The sequence below is a fragment of the Protomyctophum parallelum genome, assembly GCF_964188405.1.
Source record: "Protomyctophum parallelum genome assembly, chromosome: 11".
NCBI lineage: Eukaryota > Metazoa > Chordata > Actinopteri > Myctophiformes > Myctophidae > Protomyctophum > Protomyctophum parallelum.
The window spans coordinates 40,999,513-41,024,944 of NC_139707.1; the positions used below are offsets into that span (position 1 = coordinate 40,999,513).

The 25,432-nt window shown below is 44.1% G+C and overlaps 1 protein-coding gene across 1 annotated transcript in view; it reads right to left on the minus strand.

Annotated features, from left to right (window-relative positions):
- Nucleotides 1-6,117: 6,117 nt before the first annotated feature.
- dachd (dachshund d) overlaps nt 6,118-25,432 on the minus strand; it is a gene marked incomplete at its 5' end in the record, with an annotated part of 45,911 nt that continues 26,596 nt past the window's right edge. The window contains 5 exons of the mRNA XM_083776805.1: nt 6,118-7,803; nt 13,361-13,429; nt 15,235-15,378; nt 17,813-17,960; nt 22,182-22,327. Coding sequence (XP_083632931.1) covers nt 7,766-7,803; nt 13,361-13,429; nt 15,235-15,378; nt 17,813-17,960; nt 22,182-22,327 — 545 coding nt within the window. The 3' untranslated portion in view covers nt 6,118-7,765. The remainder of the gene's footprint in view (nt 7,804-13,360; nt 13,430-15,234; nt 15,379-17,812; nt 17,961-22,181; nt 22,328-25,432) is intronic.

Below are 25,432 nucleotides of genomic sequence, written 5' to 3' on the forward strand. Positions count from 1 at the left end.
CCATCTGATGTTATGGCCTCTAGCCCTCTACATCATGAAAAGCTACCTCTACATGTTCAAAGGTATTTTTATGTGACACCACCCAGTGCTGGAGCTGGAGTTCACCTTCATGAGGTACGGCCACAGTGCAGGATGGGTTACTTATTTGAATAGCCTTGAAGCAAGAGACCCTGAAGACCTTGGACCTGAGTCCAAGGTCTGTCTCTATCTGCTCCAAGATCGAGACACAGACATGGTAGAGATGGAACAGGAGGACAGGGATACTGCAAAGTCTTCTCCCATGTCTGATTTCCACACTCTCCTCATCTTGTGCTATATAGGCACCAGGCAAGTGCCATCTTGACCTTCAGGTCCTGTTCCGTTAAGGAAACTATGGAGGAAACTATAGACTACTAGCCTGGGAGAAAATAATGAAATACCATAAAACTCTATTTTGGGTGGATTGGGCATTAAGGGGTTAATAACTAAAAATGCCCTGCAAGGGATATCACTGGGCACCCTCTTGACTTCTTAAGAGGTGACCCCAAGCTACAAGAATCAGTTGAGAAAAAAACTTTTATCTGACGAAACCACGTTCACCCCCACGGCTCCCTGACTAAGTTACATATAGAGTAGGCCTATAAGGATAGAGACCCCCCCCCCCCCCCCCCCCCCGCGCGCTATTCATTCCAATGGAAGTTGCTCAGTGGCGTTTTGAAGCACCTGGAAGAACCGTCTATACTTGGGCAAAACGAGCGCTCAATGTTAAAGGGGGTTTCCTCGTCATGAATCCACGGGTCCGCCTGCAGTTCACGCTCAAACCACCGGGGCCGAGTGCTTTGATGCTGGAGAGGCCATACCTCCCTGGGGGGGACTTGAGTTAAATGCACACTGAGGACATCGTTGTGTATTTACTCCCCAGTGTGTGGACCGCGTGGAGCAACAGAGTTCCCCCACAAGACTGACACCATGATCACAACTAGGGGCCCCAAATCTGTTGTCCTGCTTGATTGCTTGAGCAGGAGGAAATGCATTACTCGAGCCCCCCCCCCCCCTGCGCAAATTTACACGTACACGCGCCGCCATGACAAATATTCCTGGAACGCAGCTCTATTTGGCTCTGTGCTGTGCGTGTCCGTACCGTACCGTACCGTAGCAGTGAGCGGCTAAATTGAAAAATCAATTCCAATTTAAATTATTGGAATAAAGAACTGCAGGAGCCGGAGATAAAAAGACCTTCTTCTCCTAGATCCCCTTTAATTGGAAAGTCATTTCTTCAGGGTATTCTAATGGTTCTGAGGGAAGATTGCAAAATAAAGTTGATGAGCTGGAGGGGAGGTTAATAGTGTGTGCGTGTGCGTGTGTGTGTGTGTGTGTGCGGCTGCGCGCGCTCGAGCGTGCGTGTGCATTTGACTGACCCTGTGTTTTCTTTTCCGTGCCACGCAGTACTCAGCCCTTCCTCCCTTATGACAGAGGCACCAAATGAAGACTAATCCTGTGAGCTCAGACACACTCCCTCATGCCGGTGGTCACCATGCAGCCTCATCCATCTGCTATCCGGGGGAGCGTTATAGCCCGGGCTCTTTGGTCAAACTAAATTAACTGTCCCTATACACTTGTTACACTTGTACAAATGTAACCGACTAATATATGTGACACCAGCAGTCTATAGAATGATACTCTGGCTGTGAACAAATTCTTACAAGATTCCCCCAAAAGATATTCAGATCAGAGAGAGAGGGAGAGAGTGAGAGAAACAGAGACAGAGAGAGAGAGAGAGAGAGAGAGAGAGAGAGAGAGAGTGGATGTGAAAATCACTTGTACCTTGACTAAATTAAGAAATCTCAATCGGCGAAACTATCATTGTGTTCCTGCTGTCATTCATTCAGAAGATCTGAGCCTGCTTTGCAGTGCATGTCTTCACAATGCACTGGGACTCATCAAACATCTCACCAGACTGCCTCTACAGATGGCAGCGTAAGTTGTGCTATGATGCTGTGATTCCAAAGCGTTCACAAAGAACCTAAATTGGGCTTCCACTGCAGTGAAGTGAAAAAATGACAGCAACAGCTGCAAAAACATTTTAAAGTAACCGGTATGTTGCTGAAGTTTTCCACGTTTAATATAAAATGTAATAATTGTACATATAGGGTACTAATTAATATACGCAGTTTATCACGTTTAACATGCTGTAACGCATCACACTTGCTGACTGTAGAATGTGTATGTGAATGCAAACACCCTTTTCACCTCAGCACTCCTACTGTAGCACCATTATCACCTCAGCTTAGCACGTAGCGTACTGTACGATTATAACATGTCACCATCAGGGGATCAGCACATATCTTCCCCTGTGTAGAAAAGAAAAGGAAAAAAGAACAAACAGTATACAACACCAAACAGTTGATTCTGTCGAAAGCAGTAGGCTATAAACAACAACACAGTACAATCGTGCATGTGTCAGAGTCTTGTTTCTTCTGTTTCGCCCGCCCCAGTCCTGTTCCAATACTTCACGGACGGAGACCTTTCTGTGTTCTCTCGCTGACATTAAAGAAGCACTGTGCGGAGACATTTTCCATCGCAGGAACTTGTTGACACAGTTATCAGACATCAAAGAGCGTTGTGTCATTTTGAAAAGGCCTTATGAGAGTAATGGGGATGTTAAAGGGCGTGTTAGCTCAAATATCACAAAAGGATAAGGGGATATGAACAAGCCTTGACTGAAAGAGGGAAAGCGGGGAGAGAGTGATAAAATACTCTGAAATACAGTCTCCAGAGAGAGGGGGAGAGAACAGAGGGAGAAGAACGCTCGGCTCCATTTCCGCCTAAGACGCGCAGAGTTAAAAGGTGGCCCCTGTACAAATGAAACTCAATTTCACGCCACATTATCCCTCCCTGTTCTCTTTCCTGGCTTTCATTTTCATTAAGACCAGAGACAATCATAAATTAATAATTACTGCCGAATGTCTAAGCGCAGGCCACACTTCTGTATAGCCTTCCCCCTTGCCTCTGTGCTTCTTCATGTTCACGCTTGCAAAATGTTAATTTAGGTAATGTGGTCTGGCCCTTGTCCGATAAAACTGTTTTGTAGTTTCCCTAATACATAATGGTCTATCTGATTAGGTGACATTAAGGCCCATCTTTCAACTGATCAAGCTGCACCTTCTAATGTCTCTCCATAGACTCAAGGCACCAAGTTATCAAGAGACACGCGGCACGGCTCCTCTTCCTAAATGGCCAACCCCTGATCACGACGATGATCGAGGAATTAACTCAACAGAGGTTAACACCGTGTCTGACACTATAGCGGGGCCTATATTGTATAAATACAGGCTCGTTTCAAACTTGTGGAACTTTCGCACGGTTTTAATTGTCATGGCGTGGTTTAAAGGGTGAAGAAAAGTCTGCCAGGTTAATTGTCAAGAGACACTTTCACACTTTTGCCGCTATAAGGGGCCAAGGCAAGCGAGCACGAAACAACATCAACTTGAGCAATGTGAAGCTGGGCAGTGGCGTGCACAGACATTTAGAGTGAAAAAAGGGCACCTTGTGCAGCACATTTTAGCTATTGAAAAATAGCAGATCTACAAGCTCATAGCACGCCACCGAGTGGCGCGCTACGAGCTTGTAGGTCTGCTATTTTCTTTTTAATCGAAGAACGACTGACATAGAAACATAGCTTTAGATTGTGGGGGCCTAAATAATATAGAAGCGTTTTTTTTATCAAGATTTGATCAATGTCACCATGGTCCACAGAGCAAAATTGCCAAAAGGGCAGGGGGTGCTCTAGCACCCCCTAGTGTCTATCTGTGCACGCCACTGGAAGCTGGGCAAGAGAAGAGCGAGACACACAGATAGGATCATGCAGAATAATCATATCTAGGGTGATGTCTTTATGAGTGTGTCTTCATTCATGTCAAGCCAAGCAAATATAGCTGCACACAGACAGACACAGCTCATGTACACAGACGCCGCTTTGAATATGCAATCACCATTCTGCTTCCTTCGCACACTACAGTGCAGCAAAGTACGACATAACACAATGCATGTACATTTGGTATTTAAAGCCTCTGTGCCTCATGGTCATATTTGTACTGGAATTGAATTTATTACAAAATGTGCACTGATATGAAACATGTACTGTAGCCGGGGGGCCTCTTTCCTCAGTCGCCAGAGCAGAACGAGGCCTCAAATAGAGAAATAAACAGCTAGGATATCTGACTAGTAGCTGTGACTGGCCCACATTTCGCAAACTCATTGAAAGTGAATGGAGTGAATCTTTCACTGCAAACGAAAGGGAAACAACCAAGTCATCGAAAGGATAAAAGCGGAAGTGATCTCCAGATTAGCCCCTAAATAAAAGTGCGAGTGGCAGAAGTTAATTCTTTAGTCGTCTAGAGTTTGGAACTCAGGAGTTTTGACGCACGATTGATTGTTCATTGTTTGCCATATTTGTTCTTTCAAGGTTGATTGAAACTTTAACCTCGTTTTTAATAAAGAGAACAAAAGCATTTCAGACCTTGGATTTTCCACAATGTAGTATTGAATTATGCAGCAATCAGTCAATTATTCATCTCGGTGGCTGTGTTACGGCCATGCTTTAAAAAGCATGCAAAATGGGAACAGGCCCAGCAATGCTGTGTCAACACATTTCTCTTAGAATTGCTTACTAGAGAGATTTGTCTCTCAATGTCGATTCCATACATTTTCTCACAACTTAAAATGACTGCGACTGTGATACCGATTGCTATGATCTGATCCCTGCAGAGCTCTATACTTAGCACCTTCATGGCAAAAACAATTCAGCATCAAAAGTCAGTGCCAATAATCATTACAAGCACACAAGAGGAAAAGAGCAAAGTCTGTATGACAAATCACCGGTTTTCTTCAATAAAAAGAAAGTGCCACAGACAATGGAGAATGTCACCGAACAGAACAAACATCTTAATGAGTTTAGAGCATCAACAAAGCATGTCAATATTGGCAAAGCCCTCAAAATGTGGGCGCTGAAGGGAAAGTGAATAATCACCACACTGTACGGATACACTGAAGGTGTCCAAAAAGAGGAATACAGAGCTGTTCATTTATCAGTGAAATGTGTTGAATTAGTGTCGTACACTTGCACATCAAATTACACATGAAATAATCTATTTACATTTGAGCTGATCCGCATTTGCACATTTTATTCTGGAATAAGACTACGAATATAAAGCGCGCAGCCGCACACACATACACGCAGTCTCACGCGCACATACACGTACGCGTGCGCACGTGCACACACGCGCACACACAAGCGCACACGTACAGTCGTACACACACACACACACACACACACGCACACACACACACACACGTGCGCACACGCACACACATTAAAAAGAAAGCAGTACTTATACAAGATATTCCCATCATTTGATTATTCATACAATTCCTTTTCTACCATACAGAGTACAGAATGCCGGGCGCATTAACCTTGCTATACAGTACAATATAAAGTACCTGCATGGTTTAACGTCATAGTCGTCATACATAATAAATAATTCAGAAAGGGTAAAAAGACTCCACTTCACTGGACTGAGTTCAAAATGCTTATCTTAAAAAAAAGGTAACAGTTTGTTTTTTTAATATATACCAGAAACATGACAGTGACTTACAATGATAAAAGGAATAGCTGCCCCCCCCCCCCCCCCTATCTCATCTACACCTTTGTCGGCAATATCAGATGTATTTCATTGCAAATGAAATACTGATATTTTATCAGTGGTTGTGATATACAGTATACACCCTTACGTTTATCTTGGCACACTACAAGTCTATTTACATTTCATGCCAAGCTACTGGACCTTTGTACTCTACACACAGCTGAATCTGGAGTGTTAATTTAACACTCCAGATTCAGTATGAGAATGAATCCAGTGACTGAGGACTCCTTAGTTTAGATCATGCCGTTCAGTACACACAGTAAAAGCCTGAACGTTCATGTAACTGAGAGTGATGAAATGGACTCTTTGCTCACTCTCACTTAAATTAACACATATAAGACTTTACTGTATATATACATTATTAAAGAGTGTTCATCGTGGCGCTGTACAGTTTGTATGTCGAGACTGCTGAGCAACATAGTTAACTCACATTGCGTATCATCAACATGTTAACTTTATTTGAATTTGAAGTACAAGAGATGATTTTGAGAAGCTATATGAGTTATCAGTGACAAGTTGACAACAGACCTAGACACTCCATCAAAAAGAAAAAAAATCAAAAATCAAATATAAGCAAACACATTGTGAGCATGGGACACTGGTTCTCACCTGATTGTATCACATATGTTCTAAAACGGTCCTTGTTATACTGTATGAATATGACATCAGCTCGTCTAGAGAATAAAACTTATACACATGATGCTTAAGCACCAAAATTAGAAAAGTATTGTCCGCGGGGACAGTAACAAGCAAATAATTACTTATTATGGGATTTGTTTTTGTCCTCATTAGGACATCATGAATGGCATTAAAAACAAGAGAGAGTTCATCTGTGTTTGTGTGTGTGTCACACAGGGATTATGTCATTAAATGGCATTTAGTTGTGTCAAAGTTGCGTCATGAGTGACTGATTGTATTTAATACTCAAGCTGACACGTGGTCATTAAGAGACGGGATTTAAAAAAAGGAAAAGCCTTCCGAGGCGTTCGTTTAGAGGGCGCTTCATGATAAACAAAAGGTACATTAAAATCCAAAGTACATTTACTCTTCTTACAAAGATTACGGTACTATTGAAAGCGAAAGTCTTCATTTTGAAAGTGAACTCGTTTGATAAGTTATGTTTTCAAAATCATATCGGGCTTGAGAGAGTCAAACCCTAGTATTTGTTCAGCACAATATAGGATTTTATTAAATATCATAATTCCAGGACAAACATTTACATGCCTGCATGCTTTCTCACCAAAGATGGCAGCTATTTGAAAGAATGATGGCTCAGAAGGAGAACAAAACAAAACTATAAGTTTATATAAATGGCGGTATCGTTTGCCTAATAGCTCTACTGCATACACAATACCTCTTATCGTTATATACACACATACCTTGTCAATCCACCCCGTTTCTGATAGAGTGAGTTCCTCCTTTAGTTATCATCAGATCTCGTATATACAACAATGGTAAAAAGGAAACTTGATTGTATTTTCATCTAATTTAGAAAAAGAAAAAAGGTTAAAATCAAATATCAGTCATCTCTTTTTGATCAACACATGGATAGATTCACATTAGGTCGTCCCCCCCACAAGGTTCATCCAGGTGTTACATTTATCGACGTCTTGAGATCAATTTGAAATACAAAACAAACTTCAGTCGAATTGTTTTTTTTTTCTTTTCGAAAGCTTTCTCGCTGGTTGAAATACAGTATAAAAAAAATCTTCAGTGCTGTGAATTTATACGAGTTATTACCAACTGTGTACCATTGGTACATTTAACTGTGCTCAATATATTTACTTTTTTTTTTTTTTTTCATCCTTCAGTTTAGCCAACTGACTGTGTCCAGACCTGCTTTTATCAAACAATTTTCTGTTGACATCTGTGAGAGAAAAAAAATACTTAATTCTACAATTCAGACCCAACGTGACTCCAGCGTTCGGCACGAACACAGCACTTCCATTGAACTTCTACAAGCAGCTTGACTTCTTTCCCCTACTAAATCAGCCCGGTTAAGGGCTCTTGAGAATCTTCATGGGTTTTCTTATTCTTTTCATTTTTTTCGCTCCACCCCATCCAGCTCTCCTCTCGTGGCCTTATCAGTACATCACTGTGGTTTTCAGGAACAGTCTTCCATCTGCAACAGAATACAGATAGAGACACACAGCCCAGGTTAGCCCACATCGCCAGCCAACACCAACATCCTACTGATGCCAATGCAATGTTATCCTGATTTACTACACCTCTTTATCACCGCGAACACTTCTTTACACTTTATCACCGAACACGATCAGATCTACAACCCAACAGCGAGTTGCATAATGATTGCGCTGTGAGCTTTTAGATCTGCTATTTCCAGCGCAGGACACCAACATGCAACAGTGTACAAACAAATCTGAAGAGGAACTGCATGAGTCCGAAAGCCACGGTCCCGGACCCGCCAGAACTGCATGAGTCACATGAGTTTAAGACATCTATCCAGATACGCCTGTTTGAACATAATATTGCACTCATGATGTAAACGCTTTATAAGTGACATTTCCCTGCAAGGAAATAGTGTTTATTGAAAGCGGCAGACATTCCCTCTCCCCATGCCATCTCTAGACACCTGCAACCTAACGAGCTTTGTCCATTTCCCAAAGAACACTCTTGTCTGCAGCGCACGCCTGAGTGAGCAGCGCTGCTCCGACGCTGAGCTGGTAAAAGCATCTGTTAGGCACAGCTCAGGAGCATGTTTGACGTTTATTACCCTTGCATTTCCTCTTGCCAGAGAATGCAACATTACTGCGATTTAAGCAGCCAGCCTCCCCTATACGCCGTGGCAGCGGCACCTAAATAATTCAACGTTAAAGGGGAAACGCACTCGGAGAGACAAAGTGGCGATAGATTTTTAAGGAACGGCATCGTGTCGTCTGCAGCCAGACATGACAAGCAAGAGCGGGGCGGTGACAGAGGGAACACGACTCCCTTCGAATTCCGCGGAGACGTGTAAGGCACACCTCGCGTGTGTTTCCATGTACTTCATGTAGGCAAAACTACATTTTACCTTCGGTAAATTTCTCCTCCATTGACCACTTCTTATAGGCCCTCTATTCTTCGATGGTCACGCGGCGATGTTTTGCTAATTATTTTGAAGATTTCGGGATTTCGTTTCTGCCTAACGACGAGCCGAAATATAGGCACGTACTAAACAAAAATGAAAGTATACCCTTCAACATTTCAATCTATTGCCCATATCCCCCCCCCCCCCTCCCCCACGATAGGCATACTCATTGCGTTCATCAGTTCTTCATCAATTAGTCCATTGCATTAGACTGAGCTCATTCTCAGCCTGTGGTTTATGTATTGTGATGCATGGCGAGAGATGAGAACAAAGGCTTGTTGTGTGTGTGTGTGTGTGTGTGTGTGTGTGGGGGGGGGGGACACACAAACACACAGGCTAATTACCCAGCAATGCCGTAGGTCTCAAAGGCATTGCACTCTGGCCGCCTCTATTCAAGCAACACCACCGAGTTATGTGTAAAAGTCATTACAGCATGAATGCAACGCTAAAAATAAAATCAAACAAAAAGGAGGGGGTGTGGGGGGTGTGCTGCATGGGAGGTGTTGAGGAGGGTGTGCAACGAGATACACAACTCGACACTGATGAAACACAGAGCTCAGCTCACTCTATATGTCTGTCTGTCTGTCTGTCTGTCTGTCTGTCTGTCTGTCTGTCTGTCTGTCTTTTTTTTTTTTTAAGATTTTTTTTTGCGGCTTACGCCTTTATTGATTTTTTTAAGGGATAGAAAGTAGGCTGACAGGAAACGGGAGAGAGATGGGGGGATGACATGTAAAGGCCGTGTCGGGTCCGGGAGTCGAACCCGCGGCACACCGCGACTGGATCACCAGTCCGGTGCCCAGACAGTTACGCTACGGCCTGGGCCTGTCTGTCTGTCTTGATTCAGTTTAGTCATAGTCTTGTCATTTTTGTTTGTTGAGTCATATGACTAGATATCATCAAAAGGTTTTTGGCAGGCCTTGATGAAGTCATAATGGCAGACTTTACACTCTAGCTGATCTCCAAGCTCACAGTGAGCTGGTAGATATTTTCATATTTTCAGAGCGCAACACCGGAGCGCAACCAAACTTGAAATGACCTGTCTTTTAGTTCTACTGGATCTCTTCTCCACTAGTCCCTCCCTGACATTTTAGTCTAGTTTTTATTGTCAATATACTGTATTTAGTCTTAGTTTAAGTCAGCATAGCTTTTCGTCCGGGAAAAAAGGTAGTCGACGGACATTTGTCATCATAGTTTTAGTCAAGAAAGGCCAGCTGATTCCTTGACAGAATCAGATGACAACTAAGTTGCGAGGAGAATGTCAGATATATATATATTTTTTGGTGTGTGTGTTATTTTATGCTTTATTTCAGATCAGTGTAGGAGAAAGAGAGGAGACCAAAGGCAGAGAGAGAGAGAGAGTAGAGTGATGCGAGACAAGACAGGGGTGGGATTCAACCCCAGTTCACAAGGAGCAGAGCATATGGTCTCAGGCTCTGAGCCACCAGGCTCCCCCATGTCAGATATTGTGGCATTGTTACGCGGAGGAGATAAAGAATTATCACAAACGTCTGGGAATCATCGGAGACCCTTGATAAGGAAATCTCGCTAATTCAAATCCGCTGCACACAGGGCGCCAGGGTGCAATATTACTGCAAATGTTGAAACATCTGCTTTGCATACGCAAATAAGAAAAAAAATCTGGGACATTTTGACACGTTATTTTATGAAAGAATGTCTCATCAAAATATGTTAGAACTTTAGTATTTTTATATTCAAATCAAGATGAAAAGTTCATTAAAGAGGATAAATATTTCATTAGATGCTAAATAAAACAAAGGGAATTTTTGGCTTCTCTCAGCATAAAATTCCTTTGAAAGATTAATTAATACATGTAAATTATGCAAATTATGCCCATGCAAATATTTTATGAAGACAATTAAGGGATCCATTAATTACAGTCTTTTTTGCTTCACTGACATTCATTCATTTAATTTTAATTTCACTTTAACTGTTTTGATGTTTAATCTCGCAACAAAGAACTTTATCTCTGTGCACAGGGTCGTGTAAACTTGCCGAACACATGGAGTGGCAAGGCAGGGCGGGAACCAGAGGAGATACAGGGGGAAGATATTCATGTGCGCACCGTTGCCAGGCAGTTATACTGGCGAGGTACAGAGAGGCCCCGGTAGCTCAACGGCTGCCTGTGAAAACAGCCCACGCTCCCACTTGGACCCGATTCAAAACACTGCGAAAGCAATTAATAAACACAGACTGTGTTAATATCGCAGAATTAGAGAAGTGTGACAAAAGACAAATAGAAATAATTAGTTCTCTAAAATTATGCTCTCATTAATTCCCCCCCCCCCCCCGCCCCTCTCTCTCCCTCTCTCTCTCTCTCTCTCTCCATTCCCCTCCCTGAGTTTGGAGTCGGCAATATAACACGCATTTCTCTCTGCTTCCATGCGAGTGATAGGCTTGTTTCCCCCCCCCCCCCCCCCCCCCCCTTTGCTTGTGTAATTTATCAACATCATTTTTTGCCATTTGAGGTTAATTATACAGCGAGGCTTGCAGAGTAGAGCAGAGGAGAGACATGGGTGGCAGACAAATGCTTCTCTAATTGAACAGAAACGCAGAATGTCGCCGGTTATTCAGTACCCCCCCCCCCCCACTCCCCCCCCCCCCCCCTCCTTCATGCCCACTCCTCAGGGCAATGATCAGTGCTATTGAGAGACCACAAGAATGATATGGTCCACGCGCCACATTATATATATCTCCATCACAGATGAGTTGGGCCAACAAAGGCTTTTTCCTCTATTTGCTTTCTTTTGTATGGAGATCTGTATAGGTCCAATTCTGTTCGAAGAATGGAAATAAAAAGAAAGGGAGGAGGGGGGGGAAAAAAGAAAGAAAATAACGCCTGCGTCAAATATGCGTGCGAGGGCTGAGGACGGTCCTCTGGCAGACGAATAAGGAGATCTGGCGCTAACGAGGCAGGGTGTAACGACTTGAAGACGTTCAATTTGAAACGATTATACTACAAAGGGTGGATATTGCTCCACATTACGGCGAAATGTTAAGAAATTAGAGTCGCTAAATATACTGTACTAACTTGGTATGAAATAAGGGGGGTATAGAATTATAATTGGGCTGTATCCGGAAGTTATCTTTTTGGTATAAACGATGACATATGGACTTCCTTCTTTTGGACATTCAAACCCCCTTCAGATCCCTCGCAGTAACGGAATGACATTTAATTAACGAGGAGTCATCATTTTCTTCATAGCGCAATTTGCCCGGATTCTTTCTTTTTTCCGCGCCGCTTTTAACAACGTATCAGTTCAAATAGACTAATCGACCATTAAAGAGTTAAAAGAGGGGCCCTGGATTATTACCAAGATGAACATTTTTCCACTTTTCAAAGTACATCACATGGAGTATTTTTTCCAGGATAAATTAAGGAGCTTTTCTTGGTGATAAGGAGAGTTCTGAGCGGAGGAGGAGGCCACAGCGCCCGGCATTATTAGCCCATTCTGAACGGGAACCCATTTTGGTGTCAGCATCATGTTATGCTTTAGCTATTGAAAAATAGCAGATCTACAAGCTCGTATCGCGCCACCGAGTGGCGCGATACGAGCTTGTAGGTCTGCTATTTTTTGAAAAAAAAGAACGACTGACATTTTTAGAATCTGATCTCAGGTCAGAATGGGTTCATCAGACCAGTGTGTGTGTCCAGTGGAAACCTCGTATGAATCTGATCTCAGGTCAGAATGGATTAGAGGAAGAAGTTCTAATACTAATAATGAGGATGTTCAACCCCGGCAAGGTGTCTCGTCTCTGGGTAAACACAGATAGCGGCAGAGCCCACAGAGGTTATCGCCCGCGCTGCAACCTTCCCCAAGCGCAGGCTAGCACTGCACCCCCAAGGCTAACAAACAAACCAGACCATTAAAATGTACACGGCTTATTCATAAAAGGGATTGATTTGTTCCTTTTATTACTACCAAAGGGGGCATTTCCATTGCTTTTTCATGGCTTTATGGCTCAATTAATGGTTGTTGAGCTGTAAACAAAACATCTCCTTCCATCGCATCTTCTGTGATCATTTCCTCCGGTTCACCTCTCTCCTATAGCAGTCTTTAAAAAAAAAAAAAAATATATATATATATATATATCTGAATTCAAAAGGCAACACTGCCATTAAAAAAAGTAGTCACAAGAACAATATTATGTCTGCAGAAAGGCAATGATCTTGACCTAGTGCTGCGGCCCAGATGGTGAGCTGTGTAGCCTAACAGCAGGCACACAAACTAATGTTCACAGTGGTGTTTGTGTGCACGTGCAACGTGAATGCGTGTGTGTGTGTGTGTGTGTGTGTGTGTGTGTGTGTGTGTGTGTGTGCGCGCGCGCGCGCATGTGGGTACACTCACCTCCATGTGTGGAATCCAGAGAAGACAGAGTGAAATTGTGTGTGTGTGTGTGTGCGTGCGCAAGAGACAGAGAGAGAAAGAGAGAGAGTGTGTGTGTGTGTGTGTCTGTGTGCGTGTGCATGTGCGTGCGCGCGTGCGTGCGTGCGTGCGTGCGAGAGACAGAGACAGAGAGAGAAAGAGAGAGAGAGAGAGAGAGATTTATAGTCTCATCTGAGCCCCTGTACCTTGTATTGTCCTTTCAGCATCTGTTCTTCCACTGCTGCGGTCACTCTCCATCTCAGGGGTCAGAGAATCTGAGGAGAGGAGAGGAATCACCTCGGTTAAACACCTCTGACACCAACCCATCAGCGCTGCTACGTTCTTTAACTGCATCCTCCATTCAGGACGAGAAGCCAAGCCATACTGTAGGCCCGCTGCAGTTTGAAAATGCAGAATCGTAAAACCCTAATGTCTGCGTCGTAGTTAAGGCCACGTTGCTTGGCAAACGTGCTTGCAGAGTCACACCGTCGTGTGACGGAGTATACATTTGGATTGATAGTTAGCCTATGGGGGGAAAAGATTGAGATTGACATTTGATTATTTTGATAATTTAGTTTAAAAAAATGTGTGACTGACTGGCCACACGGTGGAAGATAGACAATATTGGTTATGGGAGAAAACATTGCAGAATGAAGCCCAAATTTATATTTAGTTGTGCGGTCGGTGTCGCACGCCGACACGTTGGAGCTTCGCGATGGGCTATTTTTTGGCGTGTGACATGCCGACACCGGCATGCAGCGGCACATTAACTAAGCATTAAATGTGGTGCTGTGGCCATGTGGTCCAGGCGCATACCACATAAGGGGCTGTATTTTACTTTAGTTTTTTTCAACCAAGGTTCATGTTTTAGGTTGTTATTAGAGAAACTAAAAGGTGAGTGTTCATTTTCTTTCATTTGCTGCTTTCTTTCGTTTTGGGGATTTTAGCAGTTTTTGACAAGGGGGCGGGGGCATTCGAGCATGGGGCTAAATATGTATTTTTTTTACAAAATATTATGTGATTTATTTCTTTATTATTTACTATAGTCCTAATACACCCCAAGAAATTACATCTGGCCACAAAATATTTAGCCCCATGCTCGAATGCCCCTGCCCCCCTGTCAAAAACTGCTAAAATCCCCAAAACAAAAGAAAGCAGCAAATGAAAGAAATTGAACACTCACCTTTTAGTTTCTCTAATAACAACCTAAAACATGAACCTTGGTTGAAAAAAACTAAAGTTGTCCTTTAAGTACCAGGTCTTATTCCCTAACTTGAGTAAACTAAAGACCTGGAGGCGTGGTCAATGCTCTTTGGCCACTCAGAATAGCCAAATGGCATTGATCACGCCTCCAGGTCTTTAGTTTACTCAAGTTAGGGAATAAGACCTGGTACTTAAGACACGCAAAATACAGCCCTATAGACTCTAATGCAGCCTGACAGGGCGTCGCGGATTCGAATCCCGATCCCGACGACCTTTGCTGCGTGTCACTCAACCGTCTCTCTCTCTCTCTCCCCGTTTCCAGTCTATGTCCCCTGTGTGTACTATATCAATGAAGCCAGAAAAGGCCAAAATGATATCGTATACAGATGGGGGTGCAATGGCTTTTTGGGGCATTTTATTTTGAAGCTTTCAGTCTGGCGGGGCGACGCGTGGAGTTGGTTTGTTTACAAGTCAGAGACAGGCGGGCCAGCAAAGCATGCAGCTACTACGTGACTTATTTCTAACCTATGATGTTTTCAGATACACATTTCAGCGTGGTGATTTTAAAATGAGTTATACACTCTCTAGATGTCATCTTGAATGAGGTTAAAAAACCGGAGTAGTTCAGTAATCAAAACCAGCTGCGTTCGGAGGGACGTTCAGACGGTCGCGGCGCGTTTTCGTTCAAAGGGGAAGCCCGTTCAAATTGGATTTTTATGGACTTTTGATTATAAAAAATACACACAAACGACCACGGATATGCTCTTAAAAGTGTGTGACAAAAAAAAAAACCCAATAATCATAATTTCACTTAGACCTTTGAAAAAGCAATGTGCCTGCGCTGTGGCTGTGGTGGCTGCGTGGAGAGGGGTCTGACCGTTAAGCGAGCGCATGCTGTCGGCGGGCGACGGCTGTTTGAGGCTCTGCTCGGCCTGTTCTCTCCTCTTGGACTCGTACTCCAGCGCCTCCTGCAGTTTCCTCTTGGCCTTCTTCTCCTTCTTCAGGCGCTTCTGGACGATCGCTGCAGCGAGTAGAGTGGAGGAGGGGAGGTATCTGTTATGGAGAGGCTCCTTATTGCTGTTTTTTGCAATTAGTAGTTATTATATATTACTACACCCGTTTTGACCTGAGATCAGATTCTAAAACATGTCTTCTACATCCTGACGGTTTTCTGAAAAAGCTATGTTTCTATGTCGGTCGTTCTTCGATTTTTTCAAAAACAGCAGACCTACAAGCTCTTAGCGCGCCACTCGGTGGCGCGCTATGAGCTTGTAGATCTGCTGTTTTTCAATAGCTATAAAGCCTAACATAATGCTAACACCAAAAGGGGTTCCCGCCCGAGATGAATATTGAACATTTTGCTCTTACTTCATACTTTGGAGGGTTTTCCCACCTCAAGAGTATTATGAAGTAAAGTAAGGCCTTTACACACACGGCGGCGTGGCAAATAAACAGTACAGTACAACTAAACAGTATAGCTGTACAACTAAACAGTCGATGCCTTTATTGTCTCCACCAGGCCGAAGGCATGGGGAGAGAGTACGTTTTGCACTGCGTCCGTCCGTGTGTGTGTGTGTGTGTGTGTGTGTGTGTGTGTCCGTCCGTCCGTCTGTGTGTGTGTGTGTGTGTGTGTGTGTGTGTCCGTCCGTCCGTCTGACTCCCAAGATGCCAACTAAATTTGCCCCTACATTTTCACACATTTTTGGATATTACTCCTCCAGATTCTGTCCAAAAATCCTGCAAATCGTTACACACTATCTCTATAGTCATGTGTTCACGTCGGTTCTGTCCGATATTTCATATTCCATCCTAATTGGCTAACATTGGCTTTCAAAGTTTGCAGGATTGGCCCGTTTTGAACAAAAAGCCTCAAATCATGAACGCAGCGTGCAATTTACGTGAAATCTTTCACGGACTTTCCTACTAGGCTGAGGAATATATCCCACCCTTTTCACATTGGTGGATTTTCGCAAAACACATTTTTGGAACAAAATGCCTCAAATCATCCAATTGCCATCCGAGGCGTAAGAAGAAATGGCACCCTTTTCACATTGGCCTATTATAGCGCCACCAGGAGGCCACAGCCTGACCTGCCCTGGTGGAGACCTGGGCCCCGAGGGGCACTTTATCTAGTTTAAAGTGCGGCAGCCCTGGTTTCTGAATATAAATGATGTCGCTTTATGGCTGCATAATATTTGCGTTCTGTGTGAATGTACTCATGATATACTTTTTCCTTTCTTTTTTTTTGGACAAATGAATCGCTAATAAAAGAAAACCCTCCTCTGATGTGTCAGGACCTTAAGAGCAAATCGACCACCATGTGAATTTGGTTCAAGATTCAATATTAATTTCATTTTTTTTTATAACTAAATCTATTAAAACCCATCTAGAAAAGCCACTTCAGTCACATTGGCGTTTAATAAAGCAGAACATGAATGAATACAATTAACCCATTCTGACCGGGCACCCATTTTGGTGTCGGCATCATGTCATGCTTTAGCTATTGAAAAATAGCAGATCTACAAGCTCATATCGCGCCACCGAGTGGCGCGATACGAGCTTGTAGGTCTGCTATTTTTGAAAAATCTAAGACACTTTTTGAATCTGATCTCAGGTCAGAATGGGTTAATAATGAAACTGTCAGGATGTAATAGACATTTTTAGAATCTGATCTCAGGTCAGAATGGGTTAAAAAGAAAAGGGGCTGAGCAAATACTGGGTATGGGGTGCTGTTTAGCACACTGCTACGGGGGACTTCAAACCGACTGAAACATTTATTAGGGATGTTTTTCCACGAATCTCTCTCGTTTCAATATACGTCTTGCATTAATCATACATAAAAGCTGATGCATAGAACATGAGACCATTAAGTGAAGTAAATGTAGCCCCTCGCCTTTGTGTTGGCAAAGAGACTTAAGACATTTATTTTGATATCCTAATATGTATTTCTAATTAATTAGGGGTGGGAGTGCAGTATAAGGGAGACATGCGGATCGCTGCAAGCGGCATCGGAGAAAACACACGTACACTTGTCTTACTGTACTGCCTGTGTGTTTGAAAAATTGTTCATTGTTTGTTCATGTTGGTGTACAGTGCGCATTTGTGATTTGATTGGTGTTGTCTGAATAAATCAGAAGCGTTTTGTGTGTGTGTGTGTGTGTGTGTGTGTGTGTGTGTGTGCTGTGGTATGGTGTTGTGCACAAACACACACAGCACCACGCACCACAAACCAGACCCACGTGCGCAGGTATGTGCGTGGCGGGCGCACACACACACACAGACACATAGAAATACACAGTCCATGCAGGTATATCCATTCATCCGCTCAGACAGCACACCACAGTGCTCTCTCATACCACCCACACACACGCAGGCACGTACACACGCACACACACACACACACACACACACACACACACACACACACACACACACGTACACACACACACACACACCTCTGTTCTTCTGCTCCACGGCGAGCTGTTTCTCCAGGGTCTCCCTGAGCTCCCTCTCTCTGAACAGCTCCATCTTCAGCTCCGTCTTCTCCAGCTGCACCTGCTTCTCCTGAGCGCGAGCGTTGTCTATCGCCACTTTCAGCAGGCCCTAGTGTGCGCACGCAGGCACGGATGTGCACGCACGCACGCACACAGACACAGACACACAGGTAGAAGAACACCCAGGCACGCACGCACAGATGTATACACACGTAGATACATACAGACACAGGAGATGGGGGAAGAGGAGAAGGGGGAGTGAGAGGGGAGAGAGAGAGAGAGAGAGATGTGAGCTATTTAAGAGCTTGGAGATGAAATGACAGCGAGCCACGGTATAAGTATGTCACAGCGCTGCTTTGTACTGCCCACACAGGAGGACTATGGAGAATCACACAGGGACACAAAACACGGCTGGCGATACGTGATCCCTTTCAGGGACATTACTGTCATATACCGTAGCACTTTCATCCCTCTGTGGTCACTTCTAAAGACGGTATACAGTATTAAGCAAGCGAGTGAGGAAACACCGTCAATTAGAAAGAAAAAGAAGAGAGAAAAGCCAACGATTTGGTTTTAATCCGTTTTGTTTTTATAATGAATAACAGAAGCTATTATAAGTGCTGAGTTTGTCTGTTGACCCCCCTTTCGGTCAAAGCCGCGACATGCATGCCGAGAGAGAGAGAGAGAGAGAGAGAGAGAGACTACACAGGAGCCCTGCAAAGACCAGAGAGGAGACTTTATTGTTCCGCTCTGTCAAAGTCCTGAGATAGCAGGTGGGAAAACATGTTGAACTTTCATCATACTGCTGGGTTTAACTTGGAATTTCTGCCATCACGGATAAAAAGAGCTCCGGTCGGCTGAGAAGAGAGTCACGGGGGTCGTTATGGCTTGAGGGCCCACAGCTTGACCCTTACACACGCTGAGCCCCTCTCCCTCCATTGTGATATCTGTTCAACCTCTTGTACCTGCTTCCGTCTTAACCTATTCTGACCTGAGATCAGATTCATACGGAGGTTTCCACTGGACACACACTGGTCGTATCAACCCATTCTGACCTGAGATCAGATTCTAAAAATGTCAGTCGTTCTTCGATTTTTTCCAAAAAATAGCAGACCTACAAGCTCGTAGCGCGCCACTCGGTGGCGCGCTACGAGCTTGTAGATCTGCTATTTTTCAATAGCTAAAGCACAACATGAAGCTAACACCAAAATGGGTTCCCGTTCAGAATGGATTAAAGTAAGGGGATGTCAGGCCGCAACTGGATTGGTAGAGAGATATATGCACGGTATCAGACTTCTTGCATTTGCATGTGTAAGCTCCTTACGAGACACAGCTTTTGAGTGGGTATAATGCAAATGCCATATCAGTCACAGAAGCCAACGCTCCTAAGACCTTTCTTGACAATTGGAAGGTACGCCTCTCCGAGTCGTATAAGCCTGTTATACTTTCGTTGTGGCCCCCCCGGTGTCACGCGGCAAAAAAAGTAGACGATCTAATAGCTCTCTGCCGTATATAGATCTGCTGTTTCGGGTGCCGCGTGACAAGTTGCGCGACAGAGGACAAATTAACCCATGCTGACCTGAGATCAGATTCATACGAGGTTTCCACTGGACACACGCTGGTCTGACGAACCCATTCTGACCTGAGATCAGATTCTAAAAATGTCAGTCGTTCTTCGATTTTTCAAAAATAGCAGACCTACAATCTCGTATCGCGCCACTCGGTGGCGCGATATGAGCTTGTAGATCTGCTATTTTTCAATAGCTAAAGCACGACATGATGCCAACACCAAAATGGGTGCCCGGTCAGAATGGGTTAAGAACACGGTGTAGCGCGGTCTTATTGGGCGACGGCTATTCCCCATCGACGTGCAATTACGACCAAATGCAGCGGGCTATATCTTACTAATTGTTGATTCTCGTGACCCCAATTTATACTAAGTTGCTTTATCTTAATTTTCCGCTCGGCTTCATTTTGTTGATTCGTGTATATATATAAATATTCAACGCAGAGATCATTATCAGAGATGACTTAGCGTTGAGTGAGCTGGGAGTCGGAGAGGGTTTTACAATGTGTGGCTTTCTAACCCCTTTTGGACGGGGGACGCCTTTCGGTGTTAGCATTATGCTATGCTTTAGCTATTGAAAAATAGCAGATCTACAAGCTCGTAGCGCGCCACCGAGTGGCGCGCTACGAGCTTGTAGGTCTGCTATTTTTTTTTAAAACAACGAAGACTGTGAGAGGGAGGGTGACTGATTCAAGCAGTCACACCTGGCCTGAGTCCAGTTCTATAGTTTGACTCAGGCCCAGGTGTGACTGCTTAAATCAGTCACCCTGCCTCTCATCACAAAGACATTTTTTAGAATCTGATCTCAGGTCAGAATGGGCTAATTATGGCACGGGGGCCAAAAGGAGACGCAGGGACTCCTCCACGCCAAAGCGTACCGGGTTGCAACGAGAAGGGCAGTTGCCGTACACACATCATTACACTCACTCACACACACACACACACACACACACACACACACACACACACACACACACACACACACACACACACACACACACACACACACACACACACACACACACACGCGGCAAATACATTCATCTTTCTGACCGACGGGGGTGTTTGCATTGAAGCCTAAATGACACTCCGAGGAGGAGGGGGAACGCTGTCAAGGTCTGCAGATTAAACAAAAAAGTTGCAAGGTTCTTAAAAAAGTGTGGGGTTTTTTAATGTATGGGGTGCAGGATATCGTGGAGGTCAAGTTCATGACGTGCGTGCCTCCTAGAGTTTGGGGAGTGTCTCCACGGTTCGCCCTTCCCCAAAACCAGGGATGATGACCTATTTTTGTAGCTGGAAGGAAGGAGGAATTGACTGTAGCATCTCCATGCTTTCTTCAAGAATAGGTCCATATAGTTTCACATTATGGAGTATTGCAGAGAATCTGCTCTGTGGCTAACTTGCTTACTCATTTTGTTCTGCAAGATGCAACACCCCCCGTTTACTGTTTTTTGTAAGTTGTAAGCTCAATCGCCAGAAGTAAAAAGCATTTTTTTAACCCATTCTGACCTGAGATCAGATTCTAAAAGTGTCTTCGATAAAAAAAAAATAGCAGACCTACAAGCTCGTAGCGCGCCACTCGGTGGCGCGCTATGAGCTTGTAGATCTGCTATTTTTCAATAGCTAAAGCATGACGTAATGCTAACACCAAAAGGGGTTCTCGCCCAAAATGGGTTAAGGGACATATAAAAGTGGGGTACTCAATGACTTAAATTCGACGCGGTAGATCAAAACGTGAAAATCTCTTATTAAGCTCGTGTTAACCACAGACCTTATTTCCAGGCATCTATTCAAAAAACACATAAAAAGACTTTGAGCTGAGTTTAGAGATCATTCTACTGCCGTGATCTGCTTTGGTATTATTCGTATAAGTAGCTACGTGGGATTGTTACATATATCAGTGAAGAATTGATGTGATGCCACTGTATTGGTTTAACAAGGTTGCGAATATATAACCCAGTGATGGATTTCTATTGTTGGAACAGGCCCGGCCACAACATGTGGGGAACACGTGTAAAACAAGGATCACAGTGAACGCAGAAGTAAATTTATCGCCGGGAGCGAGTGCAGTACTTAGTTTAGACAGTTTTTGGCTTAGACTCGTCATTGGTTAGACCAGTCATTAGTCCTATTATACAACTACAATCTATCTCAAACCCTCACCCTAAACCTATAACCTCCCACGGGGGCAGCACACCTAAACCTAACCTTAACCCGTGTCTAACCAATGACTGGTCTAAACTAAGCATGCAAACAGGAACAGAGCGGCTCCGTTTATACATTCTCACAGTTAACTCTCACAGTAAATTAATTAAAGGGACACTTCACCCTTTTTGCAAAAAAGTATATGTTAATGACGTTTAGAAGCTTTAGAACACTTTCCTGGGGGTCTTTATGTGTGCAATATGTGGTTTTAGATATTTTAGATTGTAGCAGTGAGCACAGTGTCTCTGATGTCATGGACACTGGTCTCACTACCTTCCTGGACTACAATTCCCATAATTCTTTGGTGCACTGCTCCTCATTGTGGATAGGGGGATGGCTGTCCTACTGAGACAACATGTAGTCCAGGAAGGAAGTGAGCCCAGTGTCCATGACATCAGAGACACCGGGCTCACTGCTACAATCTATAATATCTAAAACCACATATTACACACATAAAGACCCCCAGGAAAGTGTTCTAAAGCTTCTAAACGTCATTAACATATATCTTTTTACAAAAAGGGTGAAGTGTCCCTTTAACACTTAATTTGCAGGCTTTACCTGTATGTTGGTGAGTAGGGTCTCTATCGATGACAGGCCGTCGGGGAACAGGAAGGGCGAGGGGAAGCCGGGGGGCAGAGCCTGGCCGGCGAATGACAACCTCTCGTAGCTGTCTCTCGCTGTCGGGGTGCACATCGGGTGATCCTCTGGAGACAACAGACAAAAACAACAACATTTTAAAAAAAAATAGAGAATTAGGAACCATTCCTATATTTTTTAACCAGACACTGTGCAATTTGTGCAAACTTCAAACTTGTCATGGTCATCACACTTAGCCTGGAAACCAGACAAATCTGCCACAACAGGAAGAAAAAACAAGGCAGTCAGTCCTCAAGTTGGAATTACATTTCGCTCACACCCAGAGTTGTGGGGTGACCAATCAGCTCACCACTATTCAAAGTGAGACTTTTATTATGCTGTGATGTTGGAATCTGTTTAGTAACCACTATAAACCTCCCCTTGGGGAGAAAAAAAAACACTTCCACCCCCCAAGTTCCAGACTAATATCTACACAGTGCTATTCGTCTGGCCTGCATGGCCAGGCTAATTCACACTCACAGATAAGATAGAAGGCGACCGTAAAGGCTATAGAGGCTGAGCAACAGTGACCCTGACTCTATAAGTGACCAGTAGCGGCGAGCAAGATCTGTATTGATCTGTTAAAAAAAAAAAGCCAATCCCCAAAGCTCTCAGAAGCATAGCAGGTTCTGCTTCTTATAGGAAGAGTCTCCTAGTGTATCGTCTCTCCTCTCGGAGGGGCTCGAGCGAGGGGGTTAAACAATACAACGCAGGACATAAATCCAGCTTTTCCCCATTTAAGAGATGTCATGGCGATTCCCCAAAATCAGAAGCAGGCCCACAAAACGTCGACCCCAGAGAGGCGCTCGCGCTTCCTTTGTGTACGCACGCACGGGGTTGCCTGTCAAAACCTGAGATGACATCATCCTCCATTCATCAACCGGCAAGAGAGAGAGAGAGAGAGAGAGAGGGGCAGAGCCCCTGCCATCTGCTGTCCAGCCTCTTCTCCACCATGCACCAGGCCTCTGGGGGTGTGTATATGTGCGTATGCGCGCGTGTGCGTGTGTATGTGTGTGTGTGTGTGTGTGTGTGTGTGTGTGCGTGTGTATGTGTGTGTGTGTGTGTGTGTGTGTGTGTGCGTGTGTATGTGTGGAAGGGTAGACAGAGATGCAGAGAAAGAAAGAGATGCAAGACAGATATGCAGACCCATTGCAGGCACGTGCACATACAAAGACCCAGAGGTGGACTCTGGACTCACTTTGCAGACTGAAGATAAAAATGGACAGATACGCAGATTTCCAGGACCTATATATATATATACTATAACCCATTCTGACCTGAGATCAGATTCTAAAAATGTCTTCTACATCCTGACGGTTTTCTGAAAAAGCCATGTTTCTATATGTCAGTCGTTCTTCGATCTTTCAAAAATAGCAGACCTAAAAGCTCGGTGGCGCGCTATGAGCTTGTAGATCTGCAATTTTTCAATAGCTATAAAGCATAGCATAATGCCAACACCAAAATGGGATAAAGTGAGACAGTGCCTCTTCAATTGTATAAGGCCTGTTTTTCGCTATACCTGGGGTTTCCCACCAATGGTATAAACGTCCTCTGTCCATCTCACACAGGCAGTCTATTAAAGCTGCAGTCCCCTATAAGATTGATTGTTCTTATTATTCCCGGGGATTCGAACCCGGGTCTCCAACCAACACAGACGGAGCATCCACTTGGAGCAGGGCAGATATTTACGATTTGAACTTCACTTACACACCCAGAACACATGGGCCTAGAGGAAACCACCTCCAACCACTGCAGATGTACCACTTATATATTGGATTAACATACTCCTCTACCACACAGATTGGGTTAAATATACATTTATTCACAAAAGACTAGTTCCACACATATTTGATTGAAAAAGACTACAGGACCTTTTTGCACCATCGGCTTTTTTAATTGTTAATCTAATTTGGCAATTCGTATAGCCCAGTCCCCCCCCCCCCCTCCACTCTCTCATCCAGTATTCATACGTGTTTATGTGGCGGCCTGACTCTTGTACAAACAGAACGGAGTCGAGCGGCTCTGCTTGCACCTCCCTCCCTCCCTCCCCTCCCCCCCCTCCCTCCCCTCCATCAATATTCACCAACAGCCAGCCAAGTGGTGGGAACAGCTGGTCTTACATTAATTAGTTTAAAGTATTTATTTCACCCATCCTCGGAGCAGATTGAGCAAAAAAAAAACATTGGAGATTATTTCAAGCATCTGCAAATGCCCTGGAAACATGCACTCGCCAAAAAATGTCGAGTGTTCAGACTCACAGTTTAGGTTTGTGATTTGGAGTGTGTGTGAGTGTGTGTGTGTATTTTTTTCTTTCTTTCTTTCTTTCCCCTCTCTCTCTCTCTCTCTCTCTCTCTCTCTCTCTGCAAAGGGAAGATGGTGAAATATGCACCGCTGGTCCGTGGAGAGAGTAAACAACCCTTTCTCCTTCTTTCAGACGGAGTTCGCTCCCGTTGATTAATTAGAATGGATGGTTGCCTAATGGATTAAAATTTGTTTATAATTTAACTTCATGGAAAATAATGAATTGCCTACTTTTAAGAAGCCACTCCTGGTGGTAATTTGTTTTGTTTGGTGCATTCCCTTCTGCGTTTTCCACGAGGGCGTATAGGGGGTGGGCAAGGAAAGAAAGGGGGGGGTCTTCTCCTGCTGCTGCAGCATCAGACTCCTGTTTTATCTCAATAAAATACCCTAATCAAAGATCAAAGGCATTACGCTTTGCCCTCACCGATCGCGCTGATGCAGACGTATTGTGTGCGTATAGTGTAGGTGCATGCATCACCCTCTGCCATATTACCTCCCAATAAAATCAGCATAACAACCACCGACGTTAGTAGACCTTGGGGAAAGGTCTACCCGTTGTAGCTTTGTAATTGATTTGTACTGTAGGCACTTTGTCCCTTATTTAATGTTGGCATTAATCATAAATCATTGCTTTAACAAACTCCGGCTTCCCACTCAGCAGGCCTCCCCCCCCCCCCCCCCTCCGACACAACGCTGGATCACACGGAATATTTGATGGCTTTGTTGCAGGGGAAACAACCTGTCATGCTCTGGGTGAAAAAAAAAAGAAGCAAACATCGTGTTTTGTTTCGACAGACTCCCCAACTACAAAACACAGCAAAACCCCCCCCTTGTCAGATAACATTTCCACCAGGAGCTGTGCATATAAATAC